Here is a 20,000-nt window from a genome sequence, read left to right on the forward strand (position 1 = left end):
AGCATTAAAAGAAAAAGCAAGTCATTATAGACATTTAAACAAAAAGCAGGACAAATAGAATACAGGAATAAAAGTTACAGTGCAGTATACTGATAAACATAGCTCCTCTTAGAAAGCAGTGGCAAAAAGAAAAGGCTTCAGGCTTGTTTTAAAAGAACCAAGAGTTGCAGCAGACCTGCAGTTTTCTGGAAGTTTGTTCCAGATAAGGACTGCCGCAGGGCAATATTAGCTAGGTATGTGGACCCATGATCTGTTATTGGAGCTATAGCTTGTAGTAATCAAGATTGGCGATCAACTACTTGGTCAGTCGTGCACGTAGCCCGTGATCGGGTGACTGTAACGCGAGAGTACATTGATTGCATTCGTGACAGTCCATCAGTCTGCCCAAGGTCAGCTCTCTTACAGATGGGTGCGACACAACTGAATGTTTTTCAATGCTGAAATGTGTGCCTGTGTTCCCCACACCTTAACCACCACAACATGCTGTCTTTTTCATTTCCATGTGTCAGTGTCCTGTCCAATAACGACTATCTCACCTTGGTATCGGTGCTAATCATAAATGATTGATGTGTATGGCCTCTCTATATCAAAGTCGTGGCTTATCCCGAAGCAGCCTAGACCACCACCCTCTCCCAGAAGAGGCAGACGATGAACTGGCCCCGCAGCGCTTCCTCCATGACCTCCACGAGGCTGTGTACACCTACAACAGGTACGACCTGTCTTTCTGGGTTCTGGGGCCTGGGATTGGGGCTGAGCCTTGGACCATTGAAACCATATCCTCAACTAGTCATAGGTAAAAGCAAGGCTTGATATCACATGTCCTATTCGTGCTGATAAAGGAAGGAAACCATGCAGTCCTTTTGATAGCCAGAGAGATGGCCTCACCTCACCTGACACTGTGATCTTGTTTACGACCATAAGCAGTGTGGAGTAACACCGGTCTCAAGACTGTCAATGTGATTCGATTAGATTATATTAGACTGAGGCCTTTTTAATTCCCAAGGAGAACCTGGTCACTCTTCCTTTATGAGAAACACTCTGCCCCCTCTCCAGCTCGGAGACGTCCGCCGCCTCCGGCCAATCAGACTGTCCGACGGTAACCACGGGAGACACCACGAGGTCGTGGTCGGGGATCCACAGTTACACGGGCACAGGGGTCTCCACGGAGAGAAGCTCGGTCTTCTCCTGGGGCTACGATGTGAGTCCCCCCGTCGGTGTGGGTCAGCCCCACAGCGTATTGCTCTGTTACCATGTCATGAGTCAAACTTTCTAGATAGTTCCAGTCTTCGAAAACTTTTCTGAAACTCAATGATTTATGGACACGCATAACCGTGTCCTCAGAACGCCCCTCAAAACACTCACTCTTACACAGACACACATACACACACATACACAGTCCAAACACAAAAGCCATGTATACGCTGCTACACACACACACACACACACACACACACACACACACACAGTCACCAGGGAGCAGTAAGAGCTCATCATCATGGACGCCATAGCCTGCTGTGAAATAAACAAAGCTAAGCAACGTGCTTCCAATAATTGATGAGTAGCTTGAAAAGCAAAGCTATGCTGCGACGCTGTGTATATGCATCAACACTGCCCCCCCCTCTCTCTCTCTCTCTCTCTCTCTCTCTCTCTCTTTCTCTCTCTCTCTCATTCATTCTCTTTCATGATCCCTCAGGAGTTCGACAAGGCGGCGTCGCGGCAGGTGCAGCAGATGTTCGAGGAGATTGATGAGGAGCTGTACGAGGGGCGGGGCGGGGCGCAGCAGCGGGGCCTGCAGGACGAGTGTAAGCAGTGGGCCTCCAGGTTCACCCACCTACGGTACGGCCACGCCCCCCTCACCCACGACCCCTGACCCTCCTCTCTCACCCCTTCACAGACAGAACAGGACTACCGTTGCAACCACGCAGTAGCCACCATTTTAAAACTCTTTCCCCCTAAAACCCTAGGGCCCCGTTCACTTTAGCTCACATCCCACAGGCAGACCTCTGTCAACAGTGAGATAATAATAATAACTTTATTTGTATAGTGCCTTTCTTAACATAGTTACAAGGGGCTTTTACAGAGTTAAATCCAGTAAACATACTAAAAACAGCATATAGATTATGAAACGATAAAAGAACCACAGACATCGATAAAGGAGAATAAACCAGAAGCATCTGGCATAGAATCATTACAAAGTGCAAGAAGCCATTTTATAGAAATGGGTTTTTAAAAGAGATTTAAAAGTGTTTACTGAGCTGGCTAGTTTGAGGTGACATTGGCCGCAGAGAGAGAGTTTCGTCTCATGAACGTTCCTGTCAGTTCAGTCGATCAGGACATCGACCGCCGTTTGATCCCAGGCTCCGCCCTGTGGGCCCCGTCTTTGCCCCACAGGATTCTGGGTACCCAGCTGGTGTGTCCCAGCGACGAGGGATTCCAGTGGCACGCCACCTCGGGGAAGGGCGCCGCCCCCAGCCCCGGCGCGGCGGCAGCGGCGGCGAGCGGGGAGAGCAGGCCCCCGGACAAGGACAAGCCGGGCCCAGAGTGAGCACTGAGCCACGACCGCTACCCTTAGCGCATCAATTATGGATGGCCTGGCGTGCTTGCTCCGTGCTTTCTGACCTACATAGAGTGCGGTTGTCAGAGAGGAGTCAACCAAGTCGGCTCTGCTCGCGTACAATTTGCCCTAGGCCTAATTCTACCTCTGATTGACTGACGATAGGGGATTTTCTAATATTATTTTGTGTGTGTGTGTGTGTGTTTGTGTGTGTGTGTGAGTGTGTGTGTGATGTGTGTGTGTGTGTGTGTGTGGTGTGTGTGTGTGCGTGTGTGTGTGTGTGCGCGCGCGTGTGTATGCCAGGCTGTGTGTGCAAGGCAGGAGAGCGGTGTTGTCCAGGCCATGTGCGGTAGAGACAGAACCCCCCCCTGGCGCCCCCTGTGGCCCGCCTGGTCATGACAGGCCCAGGCTGATTGAGGCAGAGGGACTGATGGAGGAGTATCTGGCCTATGACTGCAGAGATCTGTGAGTCTTCTGCTAACTTGCGTTCACCCCTGTCTCGTCTGTCATATCGGATTGTCTCTGTCTGTATATTGGTCACATCTGTTTCCGTCTGTCTGTCTGTCTGTCTGTCTGTCTGTCTGTCTGTCTGTCTGTCTGTCTGTCTGTCTGTCTGTCTGTCTGTCTGTGTCTTATATCTCTCTGCCTTTCACATTTGTTTGTCTATTTTTCTGTCCACCGTGTCTTCATGCCTTTGTCATGTCAGTCTGTGTCAGTCAGTCAGTCAGTCAGTCAGTCAGTCAGTCAGTCAGTCAGTCTGTCTGTCTGTCTGTCTGTCTGTCTGTCTGTGTCTGTCTCCTTCAAAATCAGAATTTGTTTTATTTCCATGCAGTTTTTCAACATACTAGGGATTTGCTTTCGGTGGTGATGAATAACATGGAGACAGCGTTGGACAGGGTGCAGGACGAGACGGGACTTACTCACTGTCCTCCTCTACTGGTGGCGGTGTCATGCCAAAATGTTGGGTGATGTAATCGGAATGTCGTTATACCAACGTGAAGTGCTAGTAAGTAAGTAAGTAAGCTTTATTTATATAGCGCTCTTCACAGCACGGATGCACAGAGTGCTTTACAGTAATAAATTAAAATCAGGCAATACAACACGAGACTAAATTAAAACGAGACAAAATTAAAACGACCCAAAATTAAAACGACGCTAGCATTCCATAGTAGTGCAAGTTTGCTTTACCACAGAATCGTGATTTACCAGAGACAAGATCACTACTATATCAGATAACACTTATATCATTTTCTTTTATACTGTCCTTATATTGTTTTAGATTTTACATTATGCTAGATTTATTTGGAAGTAACTAGCTAGGTGAATAGGAAGTGATGTCGGTGTCGGAAGTGATGTCGGCATTTCATGACCATTTTTGTAACTGATGTCAATAAACCTATAATGTCCAATATTTGATATTTCTAATTCATTTTAATGAAAAATATGTCGATAGAATTCAATCAATCAATCAATCAAAGCTTTATTTGTATAGCGCATTTCATACCCAGAGGCAACACAATGCGCTTTACAGAGAACATCTACATCAATTGTTCAATACAATTGAACATCTCAGTGTTAGCTAGTTTGCTAACGAGGTAGCTGTTATGTGGACTTTAGCCTAAAAATGATGCGTTTTTTCAGCTTTTCGAAAAACATTCCTAATATAAACAATTGCAAATTGAATATGAAAGGTGACCCTACACATGCACTGTATGGTGTAGCTAAATATAGTACATTATTAAACCAAATGTGTGTGCAATATTACAACTCTACAAGCTACAGCGAGAGAGAAATGTCAGGAATGTTCCGAATTCTAGAATCACACATCCGTGTTGCAACGACATTCCGATGACATCACCGGCACACATCCTGGCACCCGGACGGGCTTTGTCGCGGCGGCGGCTGCGTGAGCCTCCGGTCACCCCCTCTCCCGATGATGTGTCCCGCGCAGGGACGAGGAGTGGGAGCGAGAACACGCCGACCCGGCCCGTCAGCGCCACTGCCTGCCCCCGGTGTCCCCCTGCCGCTGCCGGCGCCAGGCCGTGCTGGACCTCCTCTTCGACGACGTGTGGCGCGAGCTGGTCGGCTGGATGGAGGAGCTGGTGCGCCGGCACTGGGAGGGCTGTGTCTCAGGTGGGGGGGGGGGGGACGATGACGCTGTTGAAACTATTCCTTTGTGTCATTCTTTTGGTTTCGTCCACACGCTCAATCTCCCGGGAATCGTTCTACCCCCTCGTGAACAGACGACGAGAAGAACTCGGTGAGCTTGAGTCCAGCCCAGCCGGACGCACGGAACCCCTTCCTGCTTCTGTCCACCCTGCCCACGCTGCTGCCCCGGCTGGGCCAGACCAGGATGCCCCAGCTGACCGCCGGCCTGCTGCCCCAGGTCAGTAGCCCCCCGGAGTGGGGGAGGGGAGGGGGGTTAGGGTGGGTTTGGATGGACCAGGATGGAGACTCCCAACACAAAACCTTATACAACCTTCAGATTGTTCTGATGGTATGTTTTGGAGAAAATCCAATAAATAAATACTGGATCGTAGACAGTTTAGGCTTTTCAAGTGCGTGTAGCGCTCTACGGCCCAGAGCAGGTGCTATCGGGCGCCGATTATGACGCAGTGCGCACAGCCGGCCGCGTACCGCGTTGAAAACGGTGGAATTTTAAATTCCACGCGGCGTTCATCTGTCATAAATCACTCGCTTTGGGTTTAAGAGTCCGCGGGCGTTTCTCAGTCGTAACCGAGAACACGTGTGCCCCCCTCCCCCCCCCCGCGCTTCTGATCTGCTCACTCATAGGCTGCTGCCGTTCACAGCCCCGCCTCTAGTTCCTCTGTCTCTGTTTCAATGCTGCCGGGTCATTAACCTGTACCATCTTGTCTTTCTTCTCTTCTCTTCCTCTCTCCTGTCCTCTGCTCTGCTCCTTTCGTCTGCACCGCCCCCCCCTGTCCCACCCAATCCTCTCTCTCTCTCTCCGCCTCGCTCCACCCCTCCCCTCCTCCTTCCTTCTCTCCGTTCGATCTTTTCTTTTCCCAAAGCTCGCTAAGTCGAGAGGCTCAAAGCACAAGTCCAGACGGAAACCCAAAAGGCAGAGAACCCCGCCCAGTGTATGTGCTGTTACTCTGCCGGAGCGGTCAGAGAGGTGGCGCCCCGGGCGCGCCCCTCCCCTCCGGTCGCGGCATGTTCCTCTTCGCTCCGCACTGAATGCGCTTGTGCCTGTTTTGAAAAACGTGTTCCTCGCCAACCGTCAAGTTTTCCTTTACGACTTCCGCCGATTTTTTTCTTTGAATGCTGGGATAGTTTTTATGAAGGTGACCTGTTGAGTTGCGCGTGTGTGTGTGTGTGTGTGTGTGTTTGTCTCAGGTGGGTGGTGGTCTGAGAGTTGTTAGATATTTGATTTTTCCTGACTTCGTAGCATGTGCCATACCGCAGAATGCTCATTTTTTAGGTCACTGACCTTGATGTTAGGTCACTGCCTTTTGTACATTGCTGTGTTTACCATGTAGGCTAAGTCTGACCCTCTTTTTCATTTATCCCCCTCCCTCCTTACTTTCTCTCATCCTCCTCCTCCCTCCCTCCCTCTCTCTCTCTCTTCCTCTCACCCTCCTTACTCCCTCCCACACTCTGTCTCTCCTCCCTCCCTCCCTCCCTCCCTCCCTCCCTCCCTCCCTCCCTCCCTCCCTCCTTCTCTCTCTTCCTCTCACCCTCCTTACTCCCTCCCACACTCTGTCTCTCCTCCCTCCCTCCTTCCCTCCCTCCCTCCTTCTCTCTCTTCCTCTCACCCTCCTTACTCCCTCCCACACTCTGTCTCTCCTCCCTCCCTCCCTCCCTCCCTCCCTCCCTCCTTCTCTCTCTTCCTCTCACCCTCCTTACTCCCTTCCACACTCTCTCTCCTCCCTCCCTCCCTCCCTCCCTCCCTCCCTCCCTCCCTCCCTCCCTCCCTCCCTCCTTCTCTCTCTTCCTCTCACCCTCCTTACTCCCTCCCACACTCTTTCTCTCCTCCCTCCCTCCCTCCCTCCCTCCCTCCCTCCCTCCCTCCCTCCCTCCCTCTCTCTCTTCCTACAGTCCAGTAGGGTGCCAGTGGGGTCAGCGGGGACCCACCACAACCTGAATGACCTCATCGTGATCCACGGGATCCCCCTGCAGCAGAGGAACCTGGGAGCTCTGGACAGGAGCCAGTAAGGAAACACGCCGACAGCTTGAAACACTGACCACAAGCCCCCCCCCCCCCCCCCCCCCTAACTGACCACAGTCTTAAACACTCACCACAAGCCCCACCCCCCCCTAACTGACCACAGTCTTAAACACTCACCACAAGCCCCCCCCCACCTAACTGACCACAGTCTTAAACTCTCACCACAAGCCCCACCCCCACCTAACTGACCACAGTCTTAAACTCTCACCACAAGCCCCCCCCCCCCTAACTGACCACAGTCTTAAACACTCACCACAAGCCCCACCCCCCCTAACTGACCACAGTCTTAAACGCTGAAGCACTGGACAAGAGACTTCTAAGGCTAGACCACAAGCAGGCTGACCCCAGACCTTGGTCTAATTCCATAGATCAGTGTACTTGAAAGTTTTTGAAAGTAATCAAGGTGCGTTTGATACGCCTCACAATTGGCACGTACAGGACCGATGCATTGGTTTCATCGTACTGGGTAAGATAAATCAAGTGCACCCCAAGTATTTGACAGTACAGTATTTTCCAGCAGTAATCGACCAGCTCCAGTCTTTCTCACCTCTGTTGAGGTGTGGTGAATTATACATTTGATTATATAATATAAATTAATATTTATTAAAATATTAAAATGATGAAAGTATAAATGACATCGCTCCACTAACGCCCCGTCCATCTTGAAGGGATCCAGAGGAGAGGGTTCCCCACAGACCGGGTTCCAGCGTGGCGCCCTCCAGCAAGCCCCGCCCCCGCCGGGCCCTGGAGCAGAGCTCCTCCTCCCTGTCCCGCCCGCCCCAGTCGGCGCGTCGCAGGAACCCGCCCCCGCGCGGCCTCCTCCCCCTGGCCCCCGGCCTCTTCCCCCTGGCCCCCGGCCTCGCCCAGCCCAGCGCCGCCGGCTCCATGGACGAGGTCATCCGCGGGACGCGCCTGTGAGTCCGGATCCCTGTCCGTTCCCCTCCGTCACGCTCTTCTCCTCCCTCCCTCTTCCCCTCTTTCTCTCCCTCTTCTCTCTGTACCTTTCCTGTCTCTGCTGTAGGATTTTTATTTATTTATCGATTTAAAAAAATAAAAATAAAAATAAAAATAAATTTTATTTCAATTTTATTTGGAAGGGACCATGTGCAATTAAAACATAAATGTAAAAACATTTGATGCATCGCACCAGAGTTAGCCTTAGGCTAATTTGCATCTGCAGTCCCTGTAAACAGGTAACAGATAAAAGCAACAGACATAATAAGTAAACAAAGTACAATACAGATGACTTAGCATTACATTAAGACACTCACTCTTTCCCATTCATCAGTCATAGCAGCACGTCCAGTCACACAACCACACTCATCCTAAACCCACCTAACTGATTAGTGATTGCAGTGTTAGTAGATTGTATTAGAGTAGAGTAGAGTTTATTTGTTAGGGACAATGCAGCGCACATGTTGTCGTAATAAATGTGTTGCATGAAAGGCTTCTAGCCAATTGGCTAATTTGCAACCCCAGTCCCTAGTCAGGCTTTGGTAAAAAATAAAAATTTAAAGCAATTACATAAATTACACAACAACATCATACAATGATGAAAGCGTCAGTGTGCAGAGAGACATCACTTTGAGAGCGATCTGCCTGGCGGCGTTCGTCTGCTCAGGGAGATCCAGGGGGGGAGGGGCTTTGAGGGGGCGGGTGGGATTATTGAGGGGTGAACTTGTTGTGAACCGCGAGTGAGAAGAAGAAATGTCGTCTGATTGGGTGGGGAGGGGCGCTAACCCTCATGAGCAGTGGGAATCGTTTGAGGCGAACTCTGTTTAAAGACCTGTGAGTGTTGTACCTATGGATGGGGTTTTCTGCTTTGGTGTGTGAGGTGTGTGTCACACATCAGAGGTGTGTATGGCTCTCTTTTTACATTCTCATCCTGTGTGTGTGTCTGTGGATGTCTTTGTGTGTGTGTGTGTGTGTGTGTGTGTGTGTGTGTGTGTGTGTGTGTGTGTGCATGTGTGCATGTGTGTCTGTCTGTCTGTTGGTGTGTGTGTGTGTGTGTGTGTGTGTGTCCCTCCCTCTCTCTCCAGACCGACGGCCAGTGACCGTCTGACCTCCCCGTTGGTTCCGCTGAGCAGAAACACGCTCCTCCCCCCCATCGGCACAGGAGACGCAGAGCCCTCACACCCTGGACAGCACTCCAAACACACTCTGGTACACACACACGCACGCACACACACACACCCTGGACAGCACTCCAAACACACTCTGGTACACACACACACACACACACGCACGCACGCACACACACACACCCTGGACAGCACTCAAAACACACTCTGGTACACACACACACACTCTCTGGATGATCACTCAAAACACACACTGGTACACACACACACTCAGGCACACTCTCTGGATAGCACTCAAAACACACACTGTTACACACACACACACACACACATACCCACGCACTCTGGACAGCACTCAAAACACACACAGGTACACACACACACACATACGCACGCACTCACTCAAAACCCATACAGGTTCACCTCCGTACACACAGTAGATAAAACCAGCGCTTGGTCACACCTGTGTAGTGATGTTAATGGCATATCTGCATCTTTCTCTTTGTGTGTACATGTACCTGTCTGTGGGCGTTTGTGCTCGTGTGTGTGCGCGTGCGTGTGTGCGTGTGTGTGAACGCGTGTGTGTGTGTGTGTGTCTGTGTAGCGCCAGAGAGGCCCATCCAGCCGCGCCCACAGCGCCGTCACAGACGAAGCGGGCAGCTTACTTCCTCGCGATCGCCATCATCTGCTAGACGTGTTCTCACGGCCCAACACCACACACACCTACAGGGTAGGAGTCTGGAGCGCAGCCTCGCTGAGTCACCGGAGTCACCGCGCTGAGTCACCGCGCTGTTCGCTTTATTCAGGCGGCGGCCATATTGGTCAGTCTGACGTGATTGGTGGGACGAACGCGGAAGTGCCTGTTGACTCAAATCGTAAAAGTTCACTATAAAAACACCACTTCAAGAACCCAAATAGTCAAAATAACAGGCTGAATACACTATCGGGGTTACAAACTCATCATCACCAGACTCCGATTGTTTTTCACTGCCGTTGTTTTCGCGTTTGGAAATACATGGAAGTGAATGCAGCTAACTGGCTCATTCACTTCCATGTATTTCCAAACGCAAAAACTATGGCAGTGAAAAACAATCGGAGTAGTGTATCGATGGTGTATTCATCCTGTTATTTTGTACTATTTTCGTTCTTGAAGTGTTTTTATTGTGAACCTTTAAGTGTCAACGGACACTTCCGCATTCGCCCCACCAATTACGTCAGACTTGACCAATATGGCGGCTGAAGTGAATAAAGCGAATATACCATAAACTGCTATGCTGCGTCATGTGTGTCTGAACCCCCGGGGTTTGCTTTCAGTCGGACACCCCTTACCGCCGGTCCTTCACCGTGCTGGACAACATCGGGCAGGGACGACCCGGCAGGGCGTCCGTGGGCACAGGTGGGCACCCTGTACGCCTCCCTAAAAGTGATCTGGAGCAGTTGAGAGTATCTTCGTGTAATGACCTCCACCTCTTCCTGCCAGACTCCCTTGACATCGGTGTGACCGGCGTCAGTCTGGGCATCAGCAGCTCCTCCTTCCTGGACTCCTTCACCCACCACCCCCTCGGACACTCCCCCATCGAGGACGAAGAGGAGCCAGACGCAGAGCCCCCTCCCGCAGGTCAGCAGGGAAATCGTTAAATGTGTTGCGGTAAATTACGGATCTTAACGAGAGGCGGTCACGTGACCTAGTCGTTAAGAGGGTCGTTATCTTCACAGGTGATTTGCATGTTAACGACCGGTATGCACGTTAACGGTTTTCTTCCTCCCTCCCTCACCTCGTCTTCCCAGCCCTCCCCGCGCCGGCGTCAGTCCCAGCTCGCGCCTACGGCCGGGGGGGCGTCACATCTCGGGGAAGACCCGGCTTGTAGCTCCATCCAGCACCAACGCTTTCTCCCTCCCAATCGACAACCCCCCTCAGAACCCCCTCAAGTCACAGACGGACTGGCCTCGGCCCAGCTCAAGGCCTGGGACTCTCACCTGTGCCGTTCTCCTCAAACAACACTTTATACAGCAACAGCAGCAGCCGTAACTTTTATACAACACACTGTTCAGAGATTGTACTTTAGTTTTTCCTTGTTTTCTAGAGCCCTATTTTTGGATGTTGACACTCCCCCGTACATGGCTGCCAAAGACAGTAAACTAACACTCCACCCATCTGTATGTATTTATATGTTTGTACTCACATTGTATATGTACTGTATGTATGTAATGTAATGTATGTATGTAATGTATGTTTGTTCTGGGACATGTGTGATATATATATGTATATACATATGTGAATGTGTCTTGTGCATTGGTCTTACTGTTCCTTTCCATACTGATATGATTACATGCAGGGAATTATACATCCTAACCAGACGGGGAGGACAAAACACAAGCACTTTGCAAAGATAACGCATTCAGGCTGCTTTATTTATATTCTTTATTTATAATAACGACAGTAACATTCGTCTCCCCACAGTGACGAGACGGCGCTCTGTCTTAGCGTACAGTACCATCACAGACAGACAGACACACAGACCCAACCGCTGCACAATTCTAACTTCATGGATAAATTCTGCGGAGTGGTTTTTCTATTCACGCCGAGCCTCATCAGTGATCAGGGCCTAGTCTAAGCCCCAGCAGACATGAGGAGGAATACGGGGGATGTATTAGCGCCGCGCAGCGTGGCAGGAGCCGTGAGCCGCCTGCCGTGCGTCGTATCCCTCCTCCTTGAGATACGCTCTTCATCCCGTCCCCCTGCTCGCACACACACACACACACACACACACAGGCTCTGACATCTACAGATTATCTGGCGTTATGAAACGGAGATCCTACGAAAGGACCGTTCCTGTCTGCAACACAGTCCAGAGTTCTCTTACTGTCACGTCTCCCTTCAGGTGACTCTAAACGAGGCCCCAAGTCTTAAACACAGACTCGTTCTGGGATGAATTCCTATTGAGGTTTACCCTTGTATTTTATATAAACAATAAAGACACTGAAATAAATGTCTTTGCTTTTATGATTTCTCAGAACACATCAATTAGAAGGTATGATGTACAAAATGCTTCATTTAGTATGGCGGCTATCAATACTTTGAGTGCGCATACATGTTAGATTATTACCAAGGTTGTTTACCTTTAACACACACAAAAAAAAAACTGGAATGTATTTACGTTCCTGTTTACAGTGCACAGTTATCAGAGTAGAATCCCACATCTTCACTTCTTCCCTTTCCTTCCTTTGGAAGCTTTTCCTCCTGTCTTGGAGTATTTGGCCTCCAGATCCGACAGAAACGAGTTGAAGTTCTGCTCTCGTGATTTCTGCCTTTGCTGAAAGAGGGACAGAGTCCAGCGTCGCATTCAAACCTCGTAACTATCAATCACTGAATGTAAAAAGGTGTCAAATATATTGCACTGTATGCTAATGCTGGCTGGTATGTCAACATTTGCTCATCTATAATGTCAATATATGTTGATTTAGTGTTTGTTTACCTGTAGCATCATGACCAGGCTGTCATCCTCAGCGCCCAGTCCCATCTCTCTCTGCATCTGCTCTGCTTCTGATCTCTCTTCATCAGCCTGGGGGGGTTGAAGTGCATTTACATATCTGCTTGCCTGAGTGTGTGTGTGTGTGTGTGTGTGTGTGTGTGTGTGTGTGTGTGTGAGTGTGTGAGTGTGTGTGAGTGAGTGACTGAGTGAGTGAGTGTGAGTGAGTGAGTGAGTGAGTGAGTGAGTGAGTGAGTGAGTGAGAGTGAGAGTGAGTGAGTGAGTGAGTGAGTGAGTGAGTGAGTGAGTGAGTGTGTGAGAGACAGTGAGAGTGAGTGAGTGAGAGTGAGTGAGAGTGAGTGAGTGAGTGAGTGAGTGAGTGAGTGAGTGAGTGAGTGAGTGAGAGTGAGAGTGAGTGTGAGTGAGTGAGTGAGTGAGTGAGTGTGTGAGAGACAGTGAGAGTGAGTGAGTGAGAGTGAGTGAGTGAGTGAGTGAGTGAGTGAGTGTGTGTGTGTGTATTGCCTCTCAGTACCTTCTGTTTGCGCGCTCTTTTCTTCCGGGCGTTCTCCTGGGTGAAGGCGGGGTGGGCGGCGACCTCGCCGGACCGGATGGCGGCGTGGATGAGCTCAGCGAGCCGGGGTTCATCCTCCTGGGAGCAGCACAGCGCCGACGCCATGATGGCATCCATGTCCCCCTGGTGCTGCTCGTACAGCTGCATCACATCCTGTTTCTCCTCCTCCGAGCCCTTGTACTTCCTCTCAAAGTCCTGGATGTCCTGCACTGTGATCTAGTGGTGGAAGACAGGCAGACAGAGAGAGATTACACTCAAGCTGTATGGTTCCCTTTGTGGGGCGGCTGTAGCTCAGTTGGTAGAGCGGGTCGTTCAGTGATCGAAGGGTCATTGGTTCGAATCCCAGCTCCGACTTTACACATGTCGAAGTGTCCTTGAGCAAGACACCTAACCCCAAATTGCTCCCAATGAGCAGGTGAGCACCTTGCATGGCAGCTACCGCCATTGGTGTGTGAATGCATGTGTGAATGAGTGAATGAGAGGCCATTGTAAAGCGCTTTGAGTGCCGCTAAGGTGGAAAAGCGCTATATAAGTGCAGTCCATTTACCATTTACTTTTCTTCAGAGCGTTTCATGTCAACACAAACACACACAATGTTAAGACTGATCAGATTTATTTCGCTAATATTATTCCCTAAACCCTAGGAAGAGTTTGCCTCATCTTAACACCTACCTTAGGGAAGAGCAGTCTCCAGGACTCTTCCCAGTTGCGGTCCGGAGAGAACGAGTCGCCCTCCTCGTCCACCAGTCCTTGTTCATCATACACAGCCCGCTGCTCCTTGTCAGTCAACACCGCGTACAGTCTCCCCAGTACCTGGAACCACGTGAGAGCAGGAGTCAGGGTAGCTGCTAGCTATCCACAAGGGCATATGGCAAGGCAAGGCAAGTTTATTTATATAGCACATTTCAGCCACAGGGCAATTCAAGGTGCTTTACATGAGACATTAAAAGCATTAAAACAAAAAGCAAGACATTATAGACATTTAAAACAAAAGGCAGGACAAATTAAAAGCATTAAAACAAAAAGCAAGTCATTATAGACATTTAAACAAAAAGCAGGACAAATAGAATACAGGAATAAAAGTTACAGTGCAGTATACTGATAAACATAGCTCCTCTTAGAAAGCAGTGGCAAAAAGAAAAGTCTTCAGGCTTGTTTTAAAAGAACCAAGAGTTGCAGCAGACCTGCGCAAATGATTAAGCAGCATGCTCTCCAACTTGACATTTTGATACCTGGAATTTCTCAGTAGCCTGCGGGTCCTCTGGAGCTCGGTCTGGGTGGACTTTCAAGGACACTTTGTAGTAACTGCGGCGGATCTCCGCCTCGGTCGCCTCCTTCGCGATGCCGAGAACCTCGTACAGGCTGGCGGTTCTGAACAGCTCCTCACACCGGTCGAGAAGCCCCATCTTTCTCAGCTTGAAATAAATATCCAGTCGCTAATAGCCAACTAGCGACTTACTAGAATTAAATACTAGATAGCTATAAACATTAAAATGTAGCACTTTGAGTCAGAACTGTTGATAGATGGGTCCGTACACGTGATCTTACCTTCGCTGTCTTTTGTTTACAAATTTTGGCGCGCTGGCTTTTCCTGGCAAATACGCGTCACGCCGTAAAAGTACGCTCCTATTGGTTGATATTCTGTGACACTGGGGTAGCGCGTTTTGTATCCGCAGTTACCCCGGGCGGGTGGGGGGTTAATGGTTTTATATCATACCCAGATTGAAGATGGGTTTCTAGAATATTCTTCAAGGTCATTGATAGCAGTTAATGAGTATAATTAGCAGTTAGAAAAAGTACATTTTCTGAAGAAGTGTGCATGCTGAACTTTCTGGAACTACCCTCTTTCAAGTTTCATGTGTGCATCTGCAGCAAGACCCAATTTTTGTGGATCAACCGATTAACTAATCAACCGACAGATCGAGCTATAGAGCTACTAGTCACAGCTAAAAAAAAAATGTAGAGGGAGGGGGAGATGAGTTTATGGAGACTTTTAGGGAGACTATACTCATTCAGTGAGACCAATCAGAATTATGGTTTATGAGGAGTTACCTTTTATAGGTTTTGCCAAATTTTCAACCTGCAGAAAAATCCATAATTGCGGACCTAATGATTCTTGAGGGAAATTTGTTCCCCATGAGGAAAGACATAATAGTACCAAGTTCCATATGTTTTTGTCAAAGAGTGTGGAAATGCCAGCATTTTGAAATGTACGTTTTGAATCAGTTACTATAACCCACCTATGGACGAATCATGGTGATTACCTCCGCCCCTGGCGCCCCAGCAACAGCGCAGAGCGAGAGGTAATGTTTTCGGTGGCATGCGTGTGTGTGTTTGTCTGTTAGCAGGATTATGCAAGAACTACTGGACACATTTTCACAAAACTCAATGGAAGGGTGTAGCATGGTCCAACCTAGAACCCCATTACATTTTGGAGCAGATCCGAAGCACGGGTCGGGTCCAAGGACCGCCCAAACACGGCCGACCATTCACTTCCATTCATTTTTTGGACTATGATTATGCAAAAACTCCAAAACCAATTTTTTATGAAACTCAGTGAAGGGGTGTATCATGGGCCACCTTAGAACCCATTACATTTTGGAACAGATCTGAATCACGAGCCGGATCCACAGATGACAACAAAGATTAGAACGAAGCCAGCTGCCTGTGTGGGGGTGCTAGAGACACAGGGTTTGGACTGGGGTGTGTGGGGGGAGAGCCCAGAGTGCACCGCATTGCCCCCCGCCAGCTGTGACCTGAGGGGGCGCCACAGAGCCGGCCAAATACAGCCACCCATTCACCTCCATTCATTTTTACCTCCACCCCAGCGAATCTCCATTCATATTTTGGACTAGGATTACACAAAATCTACTGGACTGCATTTCATGAAACTCAGTGGAGGGGTGTAGCATGGGCCAATTTAGAACCCATTCAATTTTTGCACACACAGAGCCTCAGAATGCATTCAGGGGCGGAGGTCTGTGCTCTCTGAGCACCATTTTTTGGGGGGTCAATGACTTTTTGAGTTACAGTATCCAGGAAAAGTTTGTAGAAAAACCGAGCAACCAACCAACAGAGCGAGCTATGGAGCTGCTGGTTGCAGCTAAAAAGTTTAAAATGGTGAAAATCGGTTAAACGTGTGAGAGGAGAACAGATGGCGAAAAAAGTGTACGGAAAAGTAGAATAAGTTCGCAAGAGAACTAATGTGTTGCACTGCTTTCAGCGTTGCACACTAATGAAATAAGGATACTCATATATCATTGTCAGTAAAAGAGATGATGCCTGATGTTGCTTTATTGGTACACTCGAAGCAGCACAAGAAAACATCAAACACAACGACAAGCTAAACTCAATTCCCGCTGCTTCATGCGAAAGCAGAACACGAGATTTTACACGCCGACTGCGCGAAGCCTGTACATTTTCCCAGTCTGTGTTTCACACATGTACAATATGCAGCACGAAAGACACATTTTAAATTCCACATCTCCACTGTTCAGTCTAATTACAGCCCCATCTGTTTACGTTGCATATTTGGCACAGTCCCTGCTGCTTTCTCCCTCTGTCTTCTGTCATCAAAAAACCCTTCATCCCTCTTTGTCTCATACACAGAAGTACTGGCACATCTTTAACGACTCAAATAAAACGACAAGAAAGCACAACGGCATACTGTATAATGGTGTGAACTTGCTGGTGTGTAGATCCCCCCCCTCCCTGCTTCTCATACCCCCTCCCGAGGGTACTTAAGTGTCCACAGTCATCCCGCTTTCTCTCAGGTCTGGAGGGCGTGCCACATATCTGAACAGTCTCCCTCGTAGTAGAATGGCTTTGTCATGGTTCATCCGTCTCGTCTCTGCCCCGAAGTCTGTTGCTGCTCATGCCGAACACACCGCTCCCAGTCAACTAGGACAGAGATCCCGGAGAGGGTGGCGGCGTTCAGCATTCCTTCCTGGTGCGGACTGTCTTGCTGGCGTACTTCACCGCGATCCCCCAGCGTCTCATCAGATACACGTCGAACACGTACGCCACCCCGGGCTCCAGTCCGCCGATCGCCGCCGTGGTGACCGCCCTCCGCGGGTTCAGCTCCTGGAAGTATTTACACAGCACCCTCTCGGTGTCGGACCGAGACTCGGGCCCCAAGCAGGGGGCCTCGGCGGCTCCCTGGGCCCCCTCGCCGTCCTCCTCGGCCCCCAGCCTGCGGCGGTACACGCAGTAAAGGCTGCGCTCCTCTGTGCCCATCCATGCCAGGGTGACGGTGTCGCAGGACCTCAGCTTGTTGAAGGACTTGATCTGCAGGGTGGAGGGCAGCGTGGGAATCCCTCGGCGGTGGTACGCTGAAGACGTCTGCATCTTCACCGAGGCCCTCAGGGCCCCGGCGGGGCTGGTGGAGGAGGCCTGCTGGTAGGCCGGGGCGATGGGCCCCTCCCTCTCCAGGTGGATGAGGTACGAGGGGCCTCCCTGGAGCCAGATCTGAGCCAGCTCCTCTCCCACGTCCTGGGTGCTCAGCACCCGGCCCTCGCTGGACACGGTCACCCTGATCTTCCGGCCGCCCCCGCAGCCCTGGAGGGTCAGCAGCCCGCTCCGCTGCCAGCCCCGGGGCCAGAAGCGGAAGAACTCCCCCGAGGCGGAGCCCCCTTCGCGGAAGGTCACCCAGCGCAGCTCCCCCTCCCTGAGGGGCGTGACGGCCGGCCGCGCCTCCTCGTGCGTGCTGGCGAACGTCCCCGCGTAGGCGGCAGCGCCGTTCCGCCCGTCCGTCACGAACACGTCGAAGTAGTACCGGGTGTCGGGGAGGAGCTCCGACACGGTGCACACGGTCTCGGCGCCCTTGCACGCGCACGGGAGATCCTCGTACCCGTCGGCGAGGGCGGCGGGTGACCGGGGCTCCGGGTAGGCGTCCCACTGCTGCCACCACCAGTCTTTAAGGATCGGCCACACGGTCACTTTCTTCTTCTTCTCTTTCTTCTCCCTCTTCTCATCTTTCTCCCTCTCTTTGCGGACGCCCTCGCGGGCGGAGCAGAGGCTGCGGTAGTTGTGCTGCCGGTTGACCAGGACGCAGTAGCCGTAGGCGCGCTGACCGTGGGGCAGCCGGGCCTGGGAGGGGCTGGGGGCCCAGCTGAGGGTGACGCTGGTCATCCCCACGCCCAGGGTGTGGACGCGCGGGTCGGCCGGGAGCGCCGGGAAGGCCCCCGAGGGACCGGAGCCCTCGTGGAGGTACACGGTGGCCCTGGTGCTCTGATCCTTCGGCCGCAGCCTAAGGATGTAGATGGAGGCCGCGGCGTGGGAAGGACCCTCGTAGGTGTCCATGGCGTTGCCGGTGTAGGCGTGTATCTTAGCCTCTGTCCCGGGTCCCCTCCACCACACCTCTGGCATACTTTTCTTGGAGCTCCCTGCGCGCATGAGATCAACATGGATACCGCTCATGAATATCTCATCTCATACACTCACACGTTACTAACACATGTACATATGTTCTTTCGCAATATCGCCTCTAAATGTTTGTAAACTATCTATGTGTATGTCTATATCCTCAAACAGCTGGTTGTTGTACTGAATGTTGAGTGATGCCATTCAATAATAGTTTTTTTTACTGTTTGTTTTGAGTGTCTGTGCGTGTGTGTGTGTGTGTGTGTGTGTGTGTGTGTGTGTGTGTGTGTGTGACCTAGACCTCCATCCTTTATGCTCTATGAATGCAACTCTTGGATACGTTTTTAATGAGATAGCTCTATTTTGAGTTTTGTAGAGGACAACAAAGATGGAAAGTATCCTGTTAAAGGGATAGTGTGGTATTTTGGACATAGAGCCCTATTTGTGGTCTGTCTACCTGAAATATAGAGACCATAATTTCACTGATTGTTCCAGTATTAAGATAGCTACAGCTTTCATGCAGCCTCTCACTGGGCTACAATGGCAGTCAGTGGGGCACCTGTAAATGCGTTGAAAAACTATAATAAATGTGCTTTTCTGAGACGGGAATCACAGGGTGTAATCTTACCAGTCTCAGTGTGTTTATCGCAATCTGAATATTTTTTATTAATAATAATACTGAAAAAAAAAAGTTTGTCATGGCTTGGACATTAGCATTCCCCTGGCACTTGTTTTCACTGCTCCCAGGGAGGACTATGAGCAAGTCATGCCAAACACCAAAAAATATTCGGATTCCACTACATTTCACAGGAGAGCATACTGAGACTGGTAAGATTACACCCTGTGATTCCCGTCTCAGAAAAGCACATTCGTCATAGTTTTTCAACGCATTTACACATTCCCCTTTGACTTCAATTGTAGCCCAGTGAGAGCTTGCAGAAAACTGCAGCTAGCTCAATACTGGAACGATCAGTGAAATTATGGTCTCTATGTTTCAGGTTCATGATAGACAAAATGATATCCAAAATAGCACACTACCCCTTTAACTGTATTTTCAGTCTCTCCCTCTTTGCATCTCCTCCAAAGATGTCCTAAGGGCTCTTAGGGGCTCATACATTATTGTAAATGGCAATTTCAAAGACACTCTCGATCTAAGCATCAGCATTCTGTAAGCAAGATAAAACCACACTTCACAAACATCTGTCATATTTGTTGCACTGAAATATTCTGTGTGGCATTAAGATAAATCATCCTATTCTTGCTCTGTAGCTGAGGAGAATACAAAGTTAAAATAAGATAAGATGAACTTGAATAATCCCCAGGCGGAGGGTGCTAGAATTGTAAGATAGATGCGTTTCTTTATTATTTATCTGGGGGGTCTGGGTGTGGGTCTAGCAGACAGATATGACCAGACAAGAGGCCTTTGAATGCACAGCTTGTCAACATTAATGGCCGCGCCAGCACGATTGCATTATGGTGTAATGGAACTGAATGGATATGAATTTATGGTGTTCGGCTGCATGTTTGGCGTGTTTCCCACTCACAGTGGGAGGTCTTCGAGGCTTTGTCCTTCAGGGTGCGCGCTGCCAGGGTCCACTCGAAAGGCAGGTCACACGGACTGACGGTCACGGACATCGTGACGGACTTCTTATTGAGGGTAAAGTAAAGCCTGGAGAGAGAGAGAGAGAGAGAGAGAGAGAGAGAGAGAGAGAGAGAGATAGACAGAGATAGAGAGAGAGAGAGAGAGAGATAGACAGAGAGAGAGAGAGGGAGA

The 20,000-nt window shown here is 50.1% G+C and overlaps 3 protein-coding genes across 3 annotated transcripts in view; 1 reads left to right on the top strand and 2 right to left on the bottom strand.

Annotated features, from left to right (window-relative positions):
* fam149b1 (family with sequence similarity 149 member B1) overlaps positions 1 to 10,999 on the top strand; it is an 11,598-nt gene extending 599 nt beyond the window's left edge. Inside the window, exons 2-15 of the mRNA XM_084450662.1 lie at positions 593 to 709; positions 1,054 to 1,198; positions 1,694 to 1,836; positions 2,392 to 2,541; positions 2,858 to 3,019; positions 4,506 to 4,687; positions 4,798 to 4,940; positions 6,614 to 6,726; positions 7,412 to 7,657; positions 8,783 to 8,906; positions 9,429 to 9,554; positions 10,139 to 10,220; positions 10,305 to 10,442; positions 10,613 to 10,999. Coding sequence (XP_084306788.1) covers positions 593 to 709; positions 1,054 to 1,198; positions 1,694 to 1,836; positions 2,392 to 2,541; positions 2,858 to 3,019; positions 4,506 to 4,687; positions 4,798 to 4,940; positions 6,614 to 6,726; positions 7,412 to 7,657; positions 8,783 to 8,906; positions 9,429 to 9,554; positions 10,139 to 10,220; positions 10,305 to 10,442; positions 10,613 to 10,692 — 1,951 coding nt within the window. The 3' untranslated portion in view covers positions 10,693 to 10,999. The remainder of the gene's footprint in view (positions 1 to 592; positions 710 to 1,053; positions 1,199 to 1,693; positions 1,837 to 2,391; positions 2,542 to 2,857; positions 3,020 to 4,505; positions 4,688 to 4,797; positions 4,941 to 6,613; positions 6,727 to 7,411; positions 7,658 to 8,782; positions 8,907 to 9,428; positions 9,555 to 10,138; positions 10,221 to 10,304; positions 10,443 to 10,612) is intronic.
* A 1,028-nt stretch (positions 11,000 to 12,027) lies between these two features.
* On the bottom strand, positions 12,028 to 14,271 carry LOC311319516 (dnaJ homolog subfamily C member 9-like; the record flags this gene model as incomplete). The annotated part of the gene is made up of 5 exons (XM_084451074.1): positions 12,028 to 12,138; positions 12,301 to 12,387; positions 12,827 to 13,081; positions 13,538 to 13,678; positions 14,098 to 14,271. The coding sequence occupies 5 exons, from the start codon at positions 14,269 to 14,271 to the stop codon at positions 12,028 to 12,030; spliced, it is 768 nt and encodes a 255-aa protein (XP_084307200.1).
* A 2,527-nt stretch (positions 14,272 to 16,798) lies between these two features.
* The window catches only part of ndnfl (neuron-derived neurotrophic factor, like), a gene marked incomplete at both ends in the record, with an annotated part of 4,321 nt that continues 1,119 nt past the window's right edge, over positions 16,799 to 20,000 (bottom strand). Inside the window, 2 exons of the mRNA XM_084459615.1 lie at positions 16,799 to 18,249; positions 19,771 to 19,895. Coding sequence (XP_084315741.1) covers positions 16,799 to 18,249; positions 19,771 to 19,895 — 1,576 coding nt within the window. The remainder of the gene's footprint in view (positions 18,250 to 19,770; positions 19,896 to 20,000) is intronic.

The sequence above is a fragment of the Borostomias antarcticus genome, assembly GCF_949987555.1.
Source record: "Borostomias antarcticus genome assembly, chromosome: 2".
Taxonomy (NCBI): domain Eukaryota; kingdom Metazoa; phylum Chordata; class Actinopteri; order Stomiiformes; family Stomiidae; genus Borostomias; species Borostomias antarcticus.